Source organism: Ammospiza nelsoni, chromosome Z, assembly GCF_027579445.1.
Source record: "Ammospiza nelsoni isolate bAmmNel1 chromosome Z, bAmmNel1.pri, whole genome shotgun sequence".
Taxonomy (NCBI): Eukaryota; Metazoa; Chordata; class Aves; order Passeriformes; family Passerellidae; genus Ammospiza; species Ammospiza nelsoni.
Window position 1 is genome coordinate 44747649 of NC_080669.1, and position 16410 is coordinate 44764058.

The following is a 16410-nucleotide window of genomic DNA, read 5'->3' on the forward strand; positions in this document are numbered from 1 at the left end:
AGCATGCTGTTAATATTGCATAATCACCAGTTGTCTGTGCCTTTTACATAGGGATTTTTTTCCTGTGAGTAAGGCTTTTTCTTTGCATAGATTTTTTTTTCCGCTGTTTGCTAACTCTTGACTAAATTTTCCTCAGGGTATCTGAATCATAGCTTATGAAATAGTGCTGGTTGGTCCCTGCAAGGTCCTCAGAAGAGCCACAGAAAACTTCAATTCCGTGTTCCCTTAGCAGTATAATGTTACATAGTAGAAAGGGCATATGATGCAGGAAACAGCTTCTGAAAAATTACCATCTTCACCTTTGTACTCACTCTTGTGGGAGGTGTTGTGATGACTATCTGAGAATTCCTTGAAATTCTGCAGCAAAAAGATGGAAGAAATTGCATTGTCTTAATCTACATTCCTCTTATATGTCTTCACATATAATTAAAAAATGCATTTTCTGGGATATCTTTTGAGGCAATAGCTAAGAATTAGTGAGTTTTATTTCCTATATGTTATCTCATTGCTTATTGAAATTCAAGACAAAATACAGAGCAGATATTGAAGGTTCATTATTTAGAACAAGTACTTTCCTGTAACACAAATAATTCAGGAAAAGGAAATTCTGTTCTTTAAGCATACTGATGTAGTTTTGTGTATACATAAGATGTCTTGCAATTTAATAAAAAATGGCTTAGGTTATGGTATCTCAAGGAAACACAATTTGCCTTTTATTTGCATTACTTTTCAACAAGTGTGGAAATTCAGCACTTGTTTTTACACAGGACATTAAATCTCAGTATTTTTAATATGCAACTTTAAAGTAATTGGCACTTCATCTTATTTTACTTTAAAATTACTTACAAGAGACATTTTTCTGGATTTTGATTATAAAATATTTTTTGTCTCTTGCTTCCAAGGCATGTCAGATTTGTTGTTTCTTTCATCTGATTTAATCATGCCTGATGCAATAAAACTTGTGTAAATGCTACGTAAGAATACAGGTGTCAAAGCCTGGGGGACAGATAATGGAGCAAGGATTTCACCAACACCTGCAAGATCAGTTACATTTTTTTGCTTCACTTCCCCTAAGGCTGATTCCATTGCAGATTTCACTCTCTTGAAAGAAATGCATCTCTGCACTGGCTCTTCACACCACCTTTCAGAGGTTACTTCTGACCCAGTGTACACCTTCTATGTACCACAGATGTTTCGGTACATAGAGTCAGAGGGAAATTAGGCCAGAAATCCTGGTTTAATCCATGGAGGTTTGGAATTTTTTTCTACATTTTCCCCTTTTGTATATTCAATCACTTTGTTATTTCAGGGTTAGCATTTTTAATTCATTATTTCTCTGGCTCTGACTCAGAGAATTTAGCTGGATTGTTCTCCAGCCTTATAGTCCCTTTCATCAGAATCACAGTGCATATTCTTTAAATAGTGCTCATTTTCTTTGTGTATGGATTTACTTTCAAATAGAAAAAAATCAGCACAGTAGAGACCCTACACAAGAAATACAGGAACTTGGAGGTTGGGCTTGCTACTCACGGACTGGGGAAAAAAGGCAGGGATTAATGGTGTGTGGATGTCAGTAGATGCCAGACCTCTAGTGGGCACACTGGAGAAATGCTTGGAACCGTGAACGTTATATGGGAGAAAACCTTATGTACTGTTGGGGGAGAGCTGCTGAAAAGTCTCTTTCAAAAGCTTATCTATTATTTGTGCAAAACTGTTATGTTCCATCATTCATTGTAGCTTTGAGTAAGTGCAGAAGTCCCAGAAGATCAGTTAACATTGTCAGATTTTTTTCAACTAATTTAAAAATCTTAATCGCTGTTTTGACTGAACAGCTATAGTAGGACATCCCCCAGGCTGGAGACAAGAGGCTGGAGAGCAGCCCTGCAAAAAGAGATGTGAGGGCTTGGATTGGGGTCGAGTTGACCATGGTCAGCAGCACCCTGACAGCCAGGAGGGCCACCCTGGGGACATCAGGGACAGCATGGCCAGTCGGGCAAGGGAGGGGATTGTCCTGCTGTGCTCTGCCCTGGGGCAGCCTCACCTCGAGTGCTGGGGGCAGTTCTGGGTGCCAAAGTAAAAGTGAGATATAAAACCATTGGGGAAGTGTCCAAAGGAAGGCCTTGAGGGTGGTGAAGGGTCTTGAGAGGAAAGCAGTATGAGGAACAGATGATGTCACTTGGTCTGTTCATTCTGGAGGAGCCTGAGGTGACTTTATGGCAGCCTACAGCTCCCTCATAAGAGGAAGTGGAGAGGCAAGCACTGATATTCCCTCTGGTAACCAGACTTTGGACATTAGGAAATAGAATGTAACTGCATCAGGGAAAAGTTCAGACTGAACATGAGGGAAAGGCTCTTTATTAAGAGAGGTGTTGATCACTGAACAGGTTCCCACAAAAATGGTCTCCCAGCCTGTCAGCATTCAAGGAGTGTCTGGGTGATGCTTAGTGGTATGCTTTAGTCTGAGGTAGTCACAGAATATCTGAAGTTGGAAGGGACCCATAGGGATTGTGCTGCAAGGAGCAGGGAATGTGACTCAATGATGTGCATTGTCCCTTTCAACTTGAAATATTCCATGATCCAAAGAACTACAATGGCTGAAGAAGGCTGTAGTGCAGGAGGCTGTGGCTTTTCATTCCATACAGCTGATACCTGCTTTCAGCCACTGCATGAAGGATATTTAGGAGCTAGGAGTTCTGTACTAGCAATTAGAATTTCTTGTACCAAGGAAATTTCAATCTACAATGTGTTGGCCTAGTTGTTGCAGGACTAACAGTGGAAGGCAGGAGGAAAGAAGTCAGGTACTGTCAGTGTTCCCACAGAAACCACACACTGCTCATTAAGACTCCCTTCCCCCTGTGGCAGACTGGAGAGAATTGGAGGCATGCCAAGCTGTGTGATCTACAAGACCCACTTACTCCATGCAGATTTGGTGGCATGCCGTGTAGGAGGGACTTCCCCTTTGAACATCCATCCCAGCACCGGCAGTCAGGGTGCCAGGAGACTCTGAACATCAGTTTAACCAATGGACATCCGAATTGCAACAATCAAGTCTCGTCACGGGATTCATCGTGGTAATACCTTTCTACTCTTATAATTTCTTTCTCATTATTTTCCTTATGTATTTTCTTAAGTGTTACTTTTATGCTTTTATATTATTACCATGCATAACGACAACCAAAACGACTACATACATCCTCTCCATTGCAACCAAATTGTTCTAAGGCAAACTCTACACACACACGCACATGCACATATATATAAAACCACCAATCATTCACTCTGTTATAGATACATATTATAATACTAACTTTTTGCAAATATTAAAATGGATTCTTTATGTGTGGTGTTAAAGTAACTTTGTTATGTAGTTTTTATTTCTGTTGTTAATTAAGCCTAGACGTAGTAGTGAAATCGCTGATATACGTATGCTTGCGTTAAAATGCCTGCTTGAATGGGATAACATCCAACGAACATAGGAAGAGGACACCTGCTACAGATATGCCAACTATCAGCACTTGCCATCTGAAGACAGGTGAACCAAGGCCCAAAACCTGGAGGTGATAAGAATGGACTAAAACCACAACCAAGGAACATGCATGCTCTAAAAAGGTGGATCCAAGAAGACTTGTTAAATAGTTCTTGGAACATGTGAACTAGTTTGGGGAAAAGTTTACTATGCATAAGGGTCTATGAATATGCAAGAGGCTGATGTAAGGGAAAAGATATTTAAGGGGTGTCTCTGAAGTTAAGTGTGGTCTTGGCTGAGTGCCAACATGCACCCAGCCGTAATAACCTTTGCTCTGTGGTCCTTGTCTCCTATTATCCTTTATTAAACTTTTTAAATTTTCACAGGAGAGTGAATGTGTTTTTCATACACTCTACTCCACCCAAAACGATCTATCTGGTCATTACTCAAATCCTTATAGACTGTGCTCAGTGTAAAAAACACGTTCACTCTCCTGTGAAAATTTAAAAAGTTTAATAAAGGACAATAGGACACAAGGACCATAGAGCAAAATAATGCCTAGGTGCATCTTGGCACTCAGCCAAGAGCACACCATCACCTTCTGAGATACCCCTTAAAAACCTTTTCCCCTACATCATCCCCTACAGCCTGTTGCATATTCATAGACCCTTATGCATATCCATAAACTAGTTTACATTTTCCAGGTTTTACATGGCCCCTCCTCGGGTCTGCCTTTTTAGAGCATACGTGTTTCTTGGTTGTGGTTTTGGCTCCTTCTCTTTTATCACTTCCAGTCTGGGCCTTGGTCCTCACTGTCTTCAGACGGCAAGTGCTGATAGTTGGCATATCTGTAGCAGATGTCCTCATCCTATGTTCATTGGATGTTATCCCATCTGGGCAGGCATTTTAACGCAAGCACAGCTATTTCACTACTAGGTCTAAGCTTGATTAAACAGCAGAAATAAAAACTGTATCTTTGAAACAGTTACTTTAACATCACACATATAAAATCCATTTTAATATTTGCAAAAAGCCAGTATTATATGTATCTATAACATTCAGCACAGTTAGTTCTCTCAGGTACTGGATACCTTTTTCAATAGCATTCCACCTGCTTGGGTGCACTTCTAGATCATGCTTCATCTAGTACCTTTCCCTCATGCTTGACAGGAGTCGCCTGCAGGGTCTGAGTTTCTGTCCTCTTCCCAATCCTCTTGTCAGTGCCCACATCCCAGGGTCAGGGATTCCAGTTGCCCAGCTTTACTACTGTCTGATTTCACATCGTGGGTTGCAGTACCCCAGCACTGGGCCAGCCAGGTGACCAGGGACTCTCCTGACTGCTGGCTGAAATCTTCTTGTGCATCCCGCACCTCACCGAGGGACAGAAATGGGGTGATTGATTATCTCTGGCCCTGCCTCTTCCTCCTGTTAAGAGAGCCGTGCTTCCTCCTCATGCCTTCCTGTGTGAACTGATTTGATCTTGCATTTCTTCTTCTGTATAGGGGAGATTGCTACTGTCACCTAAACTGTGAAAAACCAAAACTATCTGACAACGATTTTAGTGTTAAATAATCAAGGCATTACTTTACTTCTGGCCAGAATGTTGTTCTGGCCAAGATATGCAACAGAAATAATTTTGTCCACACGTAGTCTGGGTGTGCAGAGAATGTAATTTCATCACATGTGAATTTTACCAGATTTTTCACAAACCTTATACAGTCAAAATGAAAAAAATTGTTGGTTCAATGTTCATTGGTTCCAAGTTATGTAGTTCTTAGTATTCCATTTCTCATTTGTTACAAATCTCTTTGCCTCCGATGCTATATAGATCCTCCTCCTTATTGCTTTCCCCTGAGGAGGTGTCTCTGACCATGCCAGAGGTGTTTGGAATGGATGTTCCGTTAATGGCCCTTGATGGCTGTTGCTGGCTGTTATCTTTTCTGTCTCTTCTGTGCTGCTCCCAGTCTGTTGAGATGTTAAGCTCATCAGGCCTCACCTAGTAGAGAAATGGCCTGAAAACAAATTTCAGATCCCTTCCTCCAGGGCAAAGGTGAACAAACCTGACTGAAGTTATAAAATAAAAAAATTTTATACTTATATATACTTACCAGAATATATATACTTAGCAGAAGAGGTTGTTCAGCTGCAGTCTGCGTGGCTATGGTGCCTGGTGGTCTGCTTTCTGGCCTCTCCCCTGAGCGTGCTGTTTAGGGTCAAGCAGTGCCCAGGAAAGAGTAGCCAGGCCCCAGCACATTGCATAACTTTGTGCCTCTCCTGCTACACCAGTTTTCCTTCACATCTTATGCGACTTTATCAGGATCTCATAGCTGGTGAAGGTATGAGTGTTTACCTCGTTGAAATGGCTCTTACTGTCTCTACTAAATTCAAGGCAGCAGGTTTGTTGTAGAGACCGGACAGCTTGGCTCCTGAGATCGACAAGAGTCTTCACAAGCCTGAACTTCTCAACTTTGGGGTAAAAAGACAGATTCAAGGGGGCACATGGGGTTGGTGGTTTGGGAAGGCTGTACCTTCCTAGTACCTCAGCCAGTGGGGAAATGAAGAGGGAAACCTGCGGCCGGGAGTTTGGGATAAAAGGAGGCTGTGCCCTCTGAAACCCCGAGAGAGAAATCCCTGTGGGTGTGTGTGCCCCAGAGGACTCTTCTCCCTTTATTTGAATGAAGTTGAAGGAGTCCTCTGTCTCCTTTTTGGACATAGAACTCTGGCATTTGTGGATTTTCCTGACACGGGTGAACTTCCAAACCATTGAAGCACAATAATCCTTCAAAAGCTGGCCCATTTTTTCCCACATTCCATGCCACTCATGACTATCTACCCTCAGGGCAGATGTCTGAATAACCTCCCTAGAAATATCTAAACATGATGTAAACCGCCCTGAGGAGACCTGCCAGACTTAGCAACAAGAACATGCTCTTCTTAACCATCCAAAGGGAATTCAGACTTCTCAAAAGCTCTTGTAACAGGAGTAAAAAGATGGGGAAAATAGTCCTTTCCAATTCTCCCCTGCCAGACTGGACACGACTATTAATAGACTCCCAAATCGTAGTGCCTGAGGTAAGGGTAGGAGAGGAGCATTGAATACATATCCCAAATGGCCCTCACTGCCTTTGATGTTACCATGCCATGAACTGATGTCACAGTGTACAGCAACAGAACAATCCTGATTCCCCTCCCTCCTCTAAAAAATACCATCAGGAGGAGCACATAGAGGATTATACAAAGGGTTAAGTACAACACCCACACCAACAGACAAAGCCACTCTGTGACCAGTGGCTCCCAACCTAATACAGCAAATACTTAGACCAAATTTATTTCCAATTACCCCTGATTTTATCTGTCATCTCAATCCTTCCTGGCCCATAGTAGGTGCCAAACAAGACTGCTGTGGTTTAGGAATGGTACTGCCCAGTTTAGTGCTCCCTGGGACGCTTCAAATGCACTCCCACTTGCTTGCTCCCCCACTCCCTCTCTGCTTTCCCCTGGGGTGAGATGGAAAGGGGAATTCGAGGCAAAAAAGGTAAAGATCACAGGTTGGAATAAGAAAAATTTACTGGACACAGCAATGAGGTAAGAAAACAAGCATTAACAGCAACAATGTACAAAAGACAGAGTGATTCACATGCAAAACTGCTTATTGCAGAGCTCCACCAACCCCAGTGCAACCAATCTACCCTGACTGGAAGGAACTCCTGCACCCTGGAAGGGACTGCCTCCTTCTCTTAGCAATGAGGTGAGGTGATACAGAGTAAGCTCTCCATCCTAGCCACCTTCTCTGTATCGCAAAAATGAACCCTGCTCTGGCTCTAGCCAGAATAAATATAAACTGGGGGGGTCTCAAAAACTTCACACAGACTGAACATTTTGGCATTATTAACAATACAGGTATCTATCTTTTGGTGGTGATATCCCTCAATATCTAAACACATTTCTTCCTGTGAATATGTATTGATGATGAAGTGATGAAGTAGGACACTTGGCATAGTGCCACCAACTACACTCAGTGTAAACATTTAGATGGTCAAAACTGGGTTTATTTACAAATACTTTCATGCATGACAACTGACTCTTCTAAAATTATACAAAATATATTTAAGAAAAGGATGACATTGCACATTTGTATTAACAACAATGAAAGAAGAGGAAGAACACCAAAAAGCTTAACTAAAGCCAGCAAATAGTTGCACTGAGGTAAAGTTACAAAAAAACCAACTCTTGTCACTGATTAGAGCTAAACAGCAGTTCAAATCTCCAAGCCAAGATGTGGCACCTGCAGAAAAGCCAACCGCTATTCCTTGATATTTTGAAGTAGCTTCAATAAATGAGACTCAATAACCTGCTGAACTAAAGCAGAAAAAGAGATGAGGTTAGTATTTATTTTTTCTCTATTTTCAGAGTTACACTGTTTTTTTTCTAGCAGATATCTGCTTGTCCTGTGCAATTATTTAATAAAAACCAGACATGTATAAATTCACTCTGTGAATAAGTCAGCATTCCTTCAGAAAGTAAAAGCCTTATATAATGCAAAAACAATACCCCCAGATAGGCAAACAATGTTTTGGGGGGTCATCATCAGTTCTTTGGTTTGAATAGACTGCTAGCACATGGAAAGCAAATTTTTAGCCTACGAAGAGAAAATAGGCAGAAGCATTTATGAGAAACTTCTGTGAAACACTTGGAGATTGAGCTCTTGAAGCAGTCTTCTATGTAAACTCCTGTCAAGTTGGGCTGTGCTTGTTTCATCTGGGGTAGAGTTAATTTTCCTCACAGTGGCTGCTGTGGGGCTGTGTTTTGGATTTGTGCAGAACACAGAGTTGGTAATACAGAGATGTTTTTGTCATTGCTGAGCAGGGCTTGCCCAGAGCCAAGGCCTTTTCTGCTTTTGGTGCAGCCACACTGGGAGGGACTGGGGGTGCTTGGCAGGCTGGGAGGAGACAGAGCCAGGACAGGTGACCCAAACTGACCAAAGGGATATTCCAGACCATGTGGCACCAAGCTCAGAGTATAAAGTGGGGACAAGAAACAGGAAAGGGGGGGACATTTGTGGTGATGTCATTTGTCTTCCCAAGTAACCATTTTGCATGATGGGGCCTGGCTCTCCTGTAGATGGCCGAACACCCGCCAGTGCATGGGAAACACTGAATTAATTCCCTGGTTTGCTTTGCTTGTGTGCACAGCCTTTGCTTTCCCTATTACACTTTTTCTCTCCCTGATCTCTCTGGTGGGGGAGTGATTGAGTGGCTGTGTGGGGCTTGGCTGCTGACTGGGGTTAAACCATGACACGGGCTCATTCCTAAGCACAAGGCAGTGCTTGGAAAAGCTACACATAGAGTGCTTGGCTTACTTTTTGATTCCATTTATTTCTGTAATGGCAGACATTTCACAGGTTTCAAAATGACAGCAGCAGTGAGGGAAAAAAACAATAAGGAGTCCCTTCTTTGCTTCTGGTTTCCATAACCAAGCCAGATATTACAATTCACTGATTACTGTCTGCCTCAAGACAAACTAGAGCTAGAGCTGATCTGACTGAAGAAGGTTTAGCAAACTACATAACATCATTCCAGTCAAGTAGGCTGATGGGTTCAGGAGGGTTGCAGGCCTTATCTGAGTCATGGCTGCATCAGCCCTAAACACCATTATTTGTGTCCAGTGATATACAGCCAGGTCAGGGACATTTTCTTAGTAAGTACTTGACTTTCTGAAACAAGAACAGAAGCTCCTACCCATTTTGGCTTAATGCACTTAGGATTATTAGGACTTGTAGAACAGGTAACATGTTAAGAGCTGCAAAACCTCTACTGGGCCATTAGAGCAGCTACATAAATGAGGAGCTGCAAAAATGATTTTTTTTAAAGTGTTTACATTTGCAATACTCACCACTGCGATAGCCCAAGGCTACAGCCAAATCCATGGAATTATAGCCAGCATCTGTTTCAATGGTTGGATCAGCACCACTCTCTATGTAAAACAGGGATAGAATCTTACATTTCTGACAGGGAGAACTGATCGTACATTATTAATGATAATTTGGACAGTCTGCTTACCGAGAAGAATTTTAACACATTTCACATGGTTCCCATGTACTGCATATAGCAAGGGTGTGCCTCCATTCTGCAGAAGCAGAGAAATACCTCAGACACTTAAATGATTAAGCAGTCTGCAACTGTAATTCCTTAATACACAAATATGCTTCTATGTAACAGTAAGAGACTTCCTAGGTTTTATAAAAATGAGGTTCAGTTTTAGATCTTCACAACTTTCATCATTTTTGTATACTGTTCAAACACTAAGATCACACTTCTACAAGAAGTCAGAATTGGTCTCATTCTCTTTCTACCATGAAGTCAGAACTAGTAGCATCACCTTCTCGTATCCTATGAAAGTTGTGAAACTCTCAAGTATTTCAGAAGAGGTAGAACAGCTTCAAACTCAAGGCAGTGCTATGTCCTGCTTCAATTTTCTGACCAAAGCACCCTCTGACTAAATTCAAGCTAGAATCTTACCCAGTCATACTCATTGACATCAACTCCACAGTCGAGCAGCATTTTGACAATATCAGTGTATCCTTTACTGCAGGCCAGTGAGAGGGCACTTTCTCGCCCCTTGCCCAGAATCTGAGGATCTGCACCCTGAAATAAAGTATCAGTTTAAAAAAAAAGAAGCAAATTCAAGGTTTTACATAGACCTTAACTTTAAATCTTTTAAGCTTGTAGCAGCATTGACAAACTTAGGAATGCAAAACAAACTGAAGAGTAAATGAATTCAAAATCAATTGTGATTTTTTCCTTACATTCTGGAGCAGAAATTCCACTACTGCTATCTGCCCATGAGCTGCCGCCCACATCAGAGGGGTAAATCCTTCTTCATCCTTATGATTGATTAAGTTTTCTGTTCAGAGAAAAATATATAACTTAGTAATCCTTTTCTCACTGCACTGTATCAGCTGGTGAAATGTGCTGATGGTAACATTTATTCACCAGGAACCAGTGTGACCTAAATGTTATTCTCAACTTTAAAAACAAAATTCTGTCCCAGTGGTGGTGGTAGTCTGTCTGTCTGTCCAAGAAAGAAAAACATATCCAACTGACAAAAGAAAAATTTCAGCCTTTAGTTTAATAATTTAAAATTCAAGTTTTTAAGCTCTATAAATCAAACTCTGTTTTTACTCAGAAAATTACAAGTTGTCTGTAATCTGGGCTTCACCCTTGTAAAGAAGATAAAGGATGTTTGAAAAATAAAGAGGTACATCCTGTATTATACTGCAGACTGTTTTTTCAATAGAATGAGCCACACAATTTTGTAAAAAATGAACTTGTACAGCAATATAGGTAAAACAACCCCATTCTCCACAAAGTTTGTGTAATCAATAAGGTGGTCTGTGAAAACAATTAAGGTCCACATCGAGTGCAGCTGGAAAAAGAAAAGAACTTCTTTTAACAGCTGGCTGACAAATATTTCAGCTGGATTTTATTTTAATATCTAAGTACTTTATAAATCCCATGCTTATCATAGCACCAAAATAAGCATTTTTAACTGCTACCAACACTCCAGAATTTATTAACTTTTCATATACATGGCTCATTACAAAGTATTTAGACACAGTGACTCATTACCTGTTTCCCAGTAAACATTTCAATAATGCACTGAAAGCATGGGAGATTACTATTAGTGCAGTAAGAATATACTACTAATGCTATTAAATTCATAAATACGTTAGAGAGAACTGAAGTTTTGCACATGTATTATGGACACACAAATGCCACATCATTCAGAATGTGTACTATTACACTGCAGGTGTGAGGCATGGCTTACATTAGTGACATGCAGGTCTTTATGCTGACTGATTAAATAGAATTGGAAAGCCACCATGAATGCAAGTATGTTTAAAATGACAAGGATAAATTAAAAATGAAATTTAATAAGCTGCTGTGACAGAATTAACATGTTCCTTTTTTAGTACCATGGATTACCTATATACCCCTACAGAACAGGGAGAGGAAGGGATTTACCTTGTGTTATTAATGTTAATGTTTTAATTTAAAATGCAAATGATACAGTGAGTGAGTAATAGATTGATACAAAATATTAGTCCACATCTGCAAAGAACAGATACCTCAAATGTCTTCCTTTGGTGAAAAGCTCAAACACAACAGCATATAAATGGCCCAAAGAAAACAAAAAAGGCATTTAACCTTCTTCTGTCTCACCTTGTTCAATACGTGTGGCCAGATATAACATTTCTCCCTGAGCAGCCAGCTGATGGACAGATAAAGCTGCAAAAAAGAAAGCAAAAGCCATGCTACATACAGCAGTTTTAATTCTGCTCTATTTAGAGCTGAGCATAACATGTCCATTGGCTTCAGCAGTACAGAACTTGGAATCAAGCGTGTAGATGATTCTACCTTAGGCTCTGAACTTAAATCACAATTAAACCACTGAAAATTTTCTGAAGAGTTTCGCAGATTTAGGTAATTTTTAAAGCAATGGAGCAGTTATTCTTGAAAGCAAAGGATACTTCCCACACTGACTCTTTACAAAGTAACATGCAGTCTTCACTGCTGTTTGGTCAGCAACCCAAGATTACTTTAAGACCCATTTATTAAGTGAAAATAAACACATTTTGATAGATGAAGGAAGTTTAATTTAAAAATCACACTTGGATCACTAGAAGACTGTCCCACTAGTCAACAAAGGAAGCCTCTAGTGTGTCTCCCACTCCCTATAATGTGGAATAGATCAGACATTACAAAACTATACATAACTTGATATATAGAGAAGAAAACAAAGATTGAGGGATTTGTTATTGCAGAGATTATGCAAAAATAACCTCCAATCCCACAGAAAACTGCATGGGTGCATGGTTTTGATGACTGCAACTTGGAGCAGTCCTGAAAGGTAATCAGGAGGCTAAATGTAATAAATTATTCACATGATGTAGTAACAAAATTAGCTAATGATTACATTAACTGTAAATGTTCACTGTCCTCCTCCAAGTAACCACATGAAAGTTGAGTTTGTTGAGGAAGATGATGTATTTTGTTCAGTAGCCTATACTGCAGCTCCCGATTAATTTTTTCCATGCAAGTAGCATTTTTCTTTAAAAAAGAGTGACTTGTAATTTCTAGAGAAAATAATTTACTACAAAGTAAATTACTGCAAATTAATTTAAAAAGGCAATGCTTGACAATTCAGAAAAAAATCCCACCAGAAATAATGCTTCCTTGATTTTCCAGATCTGTGACAATCATGACACAGTATTCTATATTTACATTACATCTTAAGTATCTTGCAGCATTTACCAATCATCTAATTTTAAGATGCACAAGTTCTGAAAACATGGGCATGAAGTACATGAACTTACAACTTACTATCTAATTTTTGATTTAAAAAGTATAGGTAAGGCTTTTTCTGGTTTTTTTTCCCCATCTGGAAAATAAACGTCAGTCATGAATTCCATACAACAGGTGGATGACTATTTTATGGCTGGACCCATGTGAAATTATCCATGTGAAATTACATGGGCAGGGACAACTCAAATAAATGAGAGGGAAAATGAGTCTCCATCTTTTTTCTGAGGAGTACAGGATGAGAGGGAAGACTATCTCAGTGGTTTTTTCCTATCTTTAAGTTCATTGCAACACCAAAGAAAAAACCGTACAAATCTGTCAAGCATCCAAAATATAGTTCACAAAATAATTAATAGAAAGGCAGAAAGATACTTACAGTTTACAAGTAGAGGTGTTGTAGAGACTTCATTTCCCCTGTGTTTGTTAGTTAGTGTAGTTGATTGTTTTATTGGTGAGAAATGCTTAGTAGTTGATGGAGTATAAACATGTCTTACTTGGATACCAGGGGAAGGAGAAGTGTGGCTGTTGCATTCAGCTACATTGAACAAAAAACAGAGAGGATTTCAGTACTAATAAGAGCATTAAAAGCAAGCCATAGATTCTAAGTGAAACTGTAAAGCACTGTAAAGTATCACAAGACCTTTAAAATCCATGTTAAGAAAGCTTTGTGACATGTGCTTTTCCCACTGTGTACTGTGAAAGCTGAATAAAGACCTGCATTAGTTTCTAGCATAAAACAATTATGCTACTTCGTAAGTTCAATATGGCATAATGTCACCCAGAGACAAGTTAGTATCTGAATGAGGGAAGCCTTTGTCTTGATTTTTCAACATCCCGGGCATGGATTTATTACGTAAGAAGGTTCTACTTGTCATCTTCTCATAAACACTCTCCAAGGCAATAACATGATGCAGCTCTGGTCAGACCTGCACTCAGGTACCTTTGCAGCCTTTGCCTGCTCCCTAACCACTCCACTGCATGAGTGGAGACAACATTCATTAACTTCTTCACCAGGGCTTTTCCCACTCCTGGATAAAATTTAACAGCATTATAAATGCCTGATGAATACTTATCCAGGAGAAGGACAGCACCCACATGAATGTACATAAAATGCAACAGCAGGTCACTGCTCAGAGTTCAGGAAGTCCTTCACTACTGATGTGCTCCTTCATACCAACTTTTCTTGCTTTCTCCTAGAAGCTAATGGCATTTTTTTTACAGAATATATTTATCGTGTTGTCTTGGCTTCTAATTCTCAAAAGTAGCTTTTGGTTTTGAGATTAGATTCTTAAAGGATATATTGAAGGATTAAACTCCATATTGGCTTAACTGATTTGACACCAGTAATTAATGCGTAGAAACTAATTAACACACACACTGAAGTAACACCATAGAGAAGTCTGTGATCATGAATGCAAGCACAAATTCAGGGAGACTACTTAAAAGAAGTAGAGTGTAAAAGGAAACAAAATTATGTTTTGTTTGCCAATCAAACAGCTAGAACAGACTGTAAAGAATTAAGAGTCCTACCACAGATTTTGACCTGTGGTCCCTGGATTTGCAGGACTACTTCTAAGGGACTTAAAGATGTTACCTAAGAAAAACTACCCAGGTGCTGATGGGTGTAAATCTGCCACTCAGACCTGCAGCTCTCCTACTGAGCACTTGGGGCAAAATCAAAAATGTTTGAAAACTATAGTGGCTGAAATGCAGCCAAACAACACAAGTCAGTGAAACCATCAAAATTCAGAGGAGGCCTGTGTTTGCACTTGTCACAGGCAATAGGTCACATGGACTTCAGGGAGAGATACACCACGAACAGTCTGAAATATGACAGCAAATGCTGGAAACCACAACAGGTAAGGGGAAGTAGATGGCAGTGCTAATTTCGCCCTGTGTCAATATTCTGATCTATGAAAAAGCTCAATATTTAGACTCAGTGACTCATTCATGTGATGAAACTGCCCAGCAGTGGCAGGATTAGCTGCAGGGATCCTGCCCTGGAGCAGCATTTGCTTTCCAGCAGCAGGGCAGCTACAGTGGCAAGCCCATGGCTAGGACCAGAGGCTCTGTACAGCCACAGTGACAAAACACACCTGCCCTGTGCAGTCTTTCATCACCCTCATGAAAAGATACAACATGCTGCTGAAAGTTATTGAAGTGCCCATAAAGTGCCTTCAGCAGTGTTTTGTGAAGAAGCATACTGCTGCAGGACACGCCATACAGAAGCAGCTTGTTTACCTAATTAGCATCAGCTCTGACTAGCTTCAAAAACTTTTTGTGCCCCTGAGTCTTCAGATTATATATATATATTCGAAATGTAGCATAACAATTAATATTGGAGCAAATTTTTATATTAATAACCCATTAAACATATTAAAAAAACGTTAGAGGAACATATCTTAGAAAACTGATCAATACACATATAGCACAGAAACTCTTTTTTCAGAAAGCATAATAACTTAGCAGGATGACACAGTACACAGATAATATTTTGTACCATAAATTCAACCTTTAAATAAGACAGATGCGACTTCAAGGTCAGAGTTGACTTGATCTTGAATATTTTTACTGTCCTCCTCATTCAAAGACTTCACAAATCGTGAGCAGACGTTCATATCAAATCTATTGGGCAAAATGAATTTCATCCCCATGGTGACACTCTGAGCTGGGCCCTCCTCTGTGCTGGCATCAAGCTGATGCTCCACTTTAATGTCTGGCATGGGTGGAAGGCTGTAGCTGGTGGTACATTCTTCCACAATTAACTGGGCCCCGACATCTAAGTTTGTTGAAGATGCCATGATCTGAGTCCCGTTCAAGTTTCATGCAAAATGGTTCTTCATTGTTTCCAGCCAGGAACAATTCTGGCCAGCCAAGCCAAATTTTCTGGACAACCTGCACCTGAACAGACACAACACTGGTTAAGAACATTCTGCTAAAACAATGCACAAAAATACATCAAACTGTATTTAAGGCTATGCTATTTATTTTTGTCAGTCAAAACACTGGTGAAATATCAATCTTAAACAATGCATAAAAACACATCAAACTGTATTCGAACTTATGGCCTTTCTTGTTGCTGTCAGAAGTTAGTGACCAAAACGCAAATATGTTTCAGCACCTGGATGTTTAAACCAAACTCCGCTATTAAGCCAGTAGGAGTTTCATCCATGTGAAACGACGCTTCAGAATATTTGCCTAGTTGCAACAAAAAAGCCCGCACAACAACCAGATTTATACTAAGCCAAGAACAAGCTATTAATATGACTTTATTTTCCGAAAACATTACACTTGAGGAAAAATTTAAAGCGACTTTAAGCTCCCATATGTCTTTTGCAACCTGAGTAAAATAAACTGCTTCTATCACATACGTAGGAAAAAAACCAAATCCCGTTAAACCGATAAAGGCAACCCCAGAATACCCGTGGCTTGTTCGCAGTACCGCGGGAAGTCTGGGGCACGTCTGGAGGCGTCCCCTGTCCCCGCAGGCAGCCGGTGAGGACAGGCCGAGGACAGGCCCCACAGCGCCGGGGCCCGGGCCCGGCCTCGCCTCGGCTTGCAGCCGCCGCCGCCGCCACTGCC

General features: G+C 40.4%; 1 protein-coding gene across 3 annotated transcripts; it reads right to left on the reverse strand.

The window, feature by feature from the left end:
• Positions 1-7015: 7015 nt before the first annotated feature.
• Positions 7016-16401, reverse strand: ANKRA2 (ankyrin repeat family A member 2). 3 transcript variants are annotated; one of them, XM_059492006.1, is made up of 9 exons: positions 16271-16401; positions 15341-15729; positions 13205-13363; positions 11689-11754; positions 10272-10369; positions 9985-10110; positions 9526-9592; positions 9359-9439; positions 7016-7825 (listed from the first exon to the last, which is right to left on the reverse strand). In XM_059492006.1, the coding sequence occupies exons 2-9, from the start codon at positions 15627-15629 to the stop codon at positions 7770-7772; spliced, it is 942 nt and encodes a 313-aa protein (XP_059347989.1). In that variant the 5' UTR covers positions 15630-15729; positions 16271-16401; the 3' UTR covers positions 7016-7769. The 3 variants fall into 3 exon arrangements, with proteins under 3 accessions (XP_059347989.1, XP_059347988.1, XP_059347987.1); XM_059492005.1 differs by having other exon boundaries at positions 16251-16401; XM_059492004.1 differs by having other exon boundaries at positions 15341-15723; positions 16251-16365.
• Positions 16402-16410: the final 9 nt, after the last annotated feature.

Coding starts and splice junctions, on each gene's coding strand:
- ANKRA2 (XM_059492006.1), bottom strand. CDS start 15,629: ATGGCATCTTCAACAAACTTAGATGTCGGGGCCCAGTTAATTGTGGAA. Junction 9,593..9,984: donor ATGTCAATGAGTATGACTGG/GTAAGATTCTAG, acceptor CTGCTTCTGCAG/AATGGAGGCACACCCTTGCT. Junction 9,440..9,525: donor ATGTGTTAAAATTCTTCTCG/GTAAGCAGACTG, acceptor TGTTTTACATAG/AGAGTGGTGCTGATCCAACC.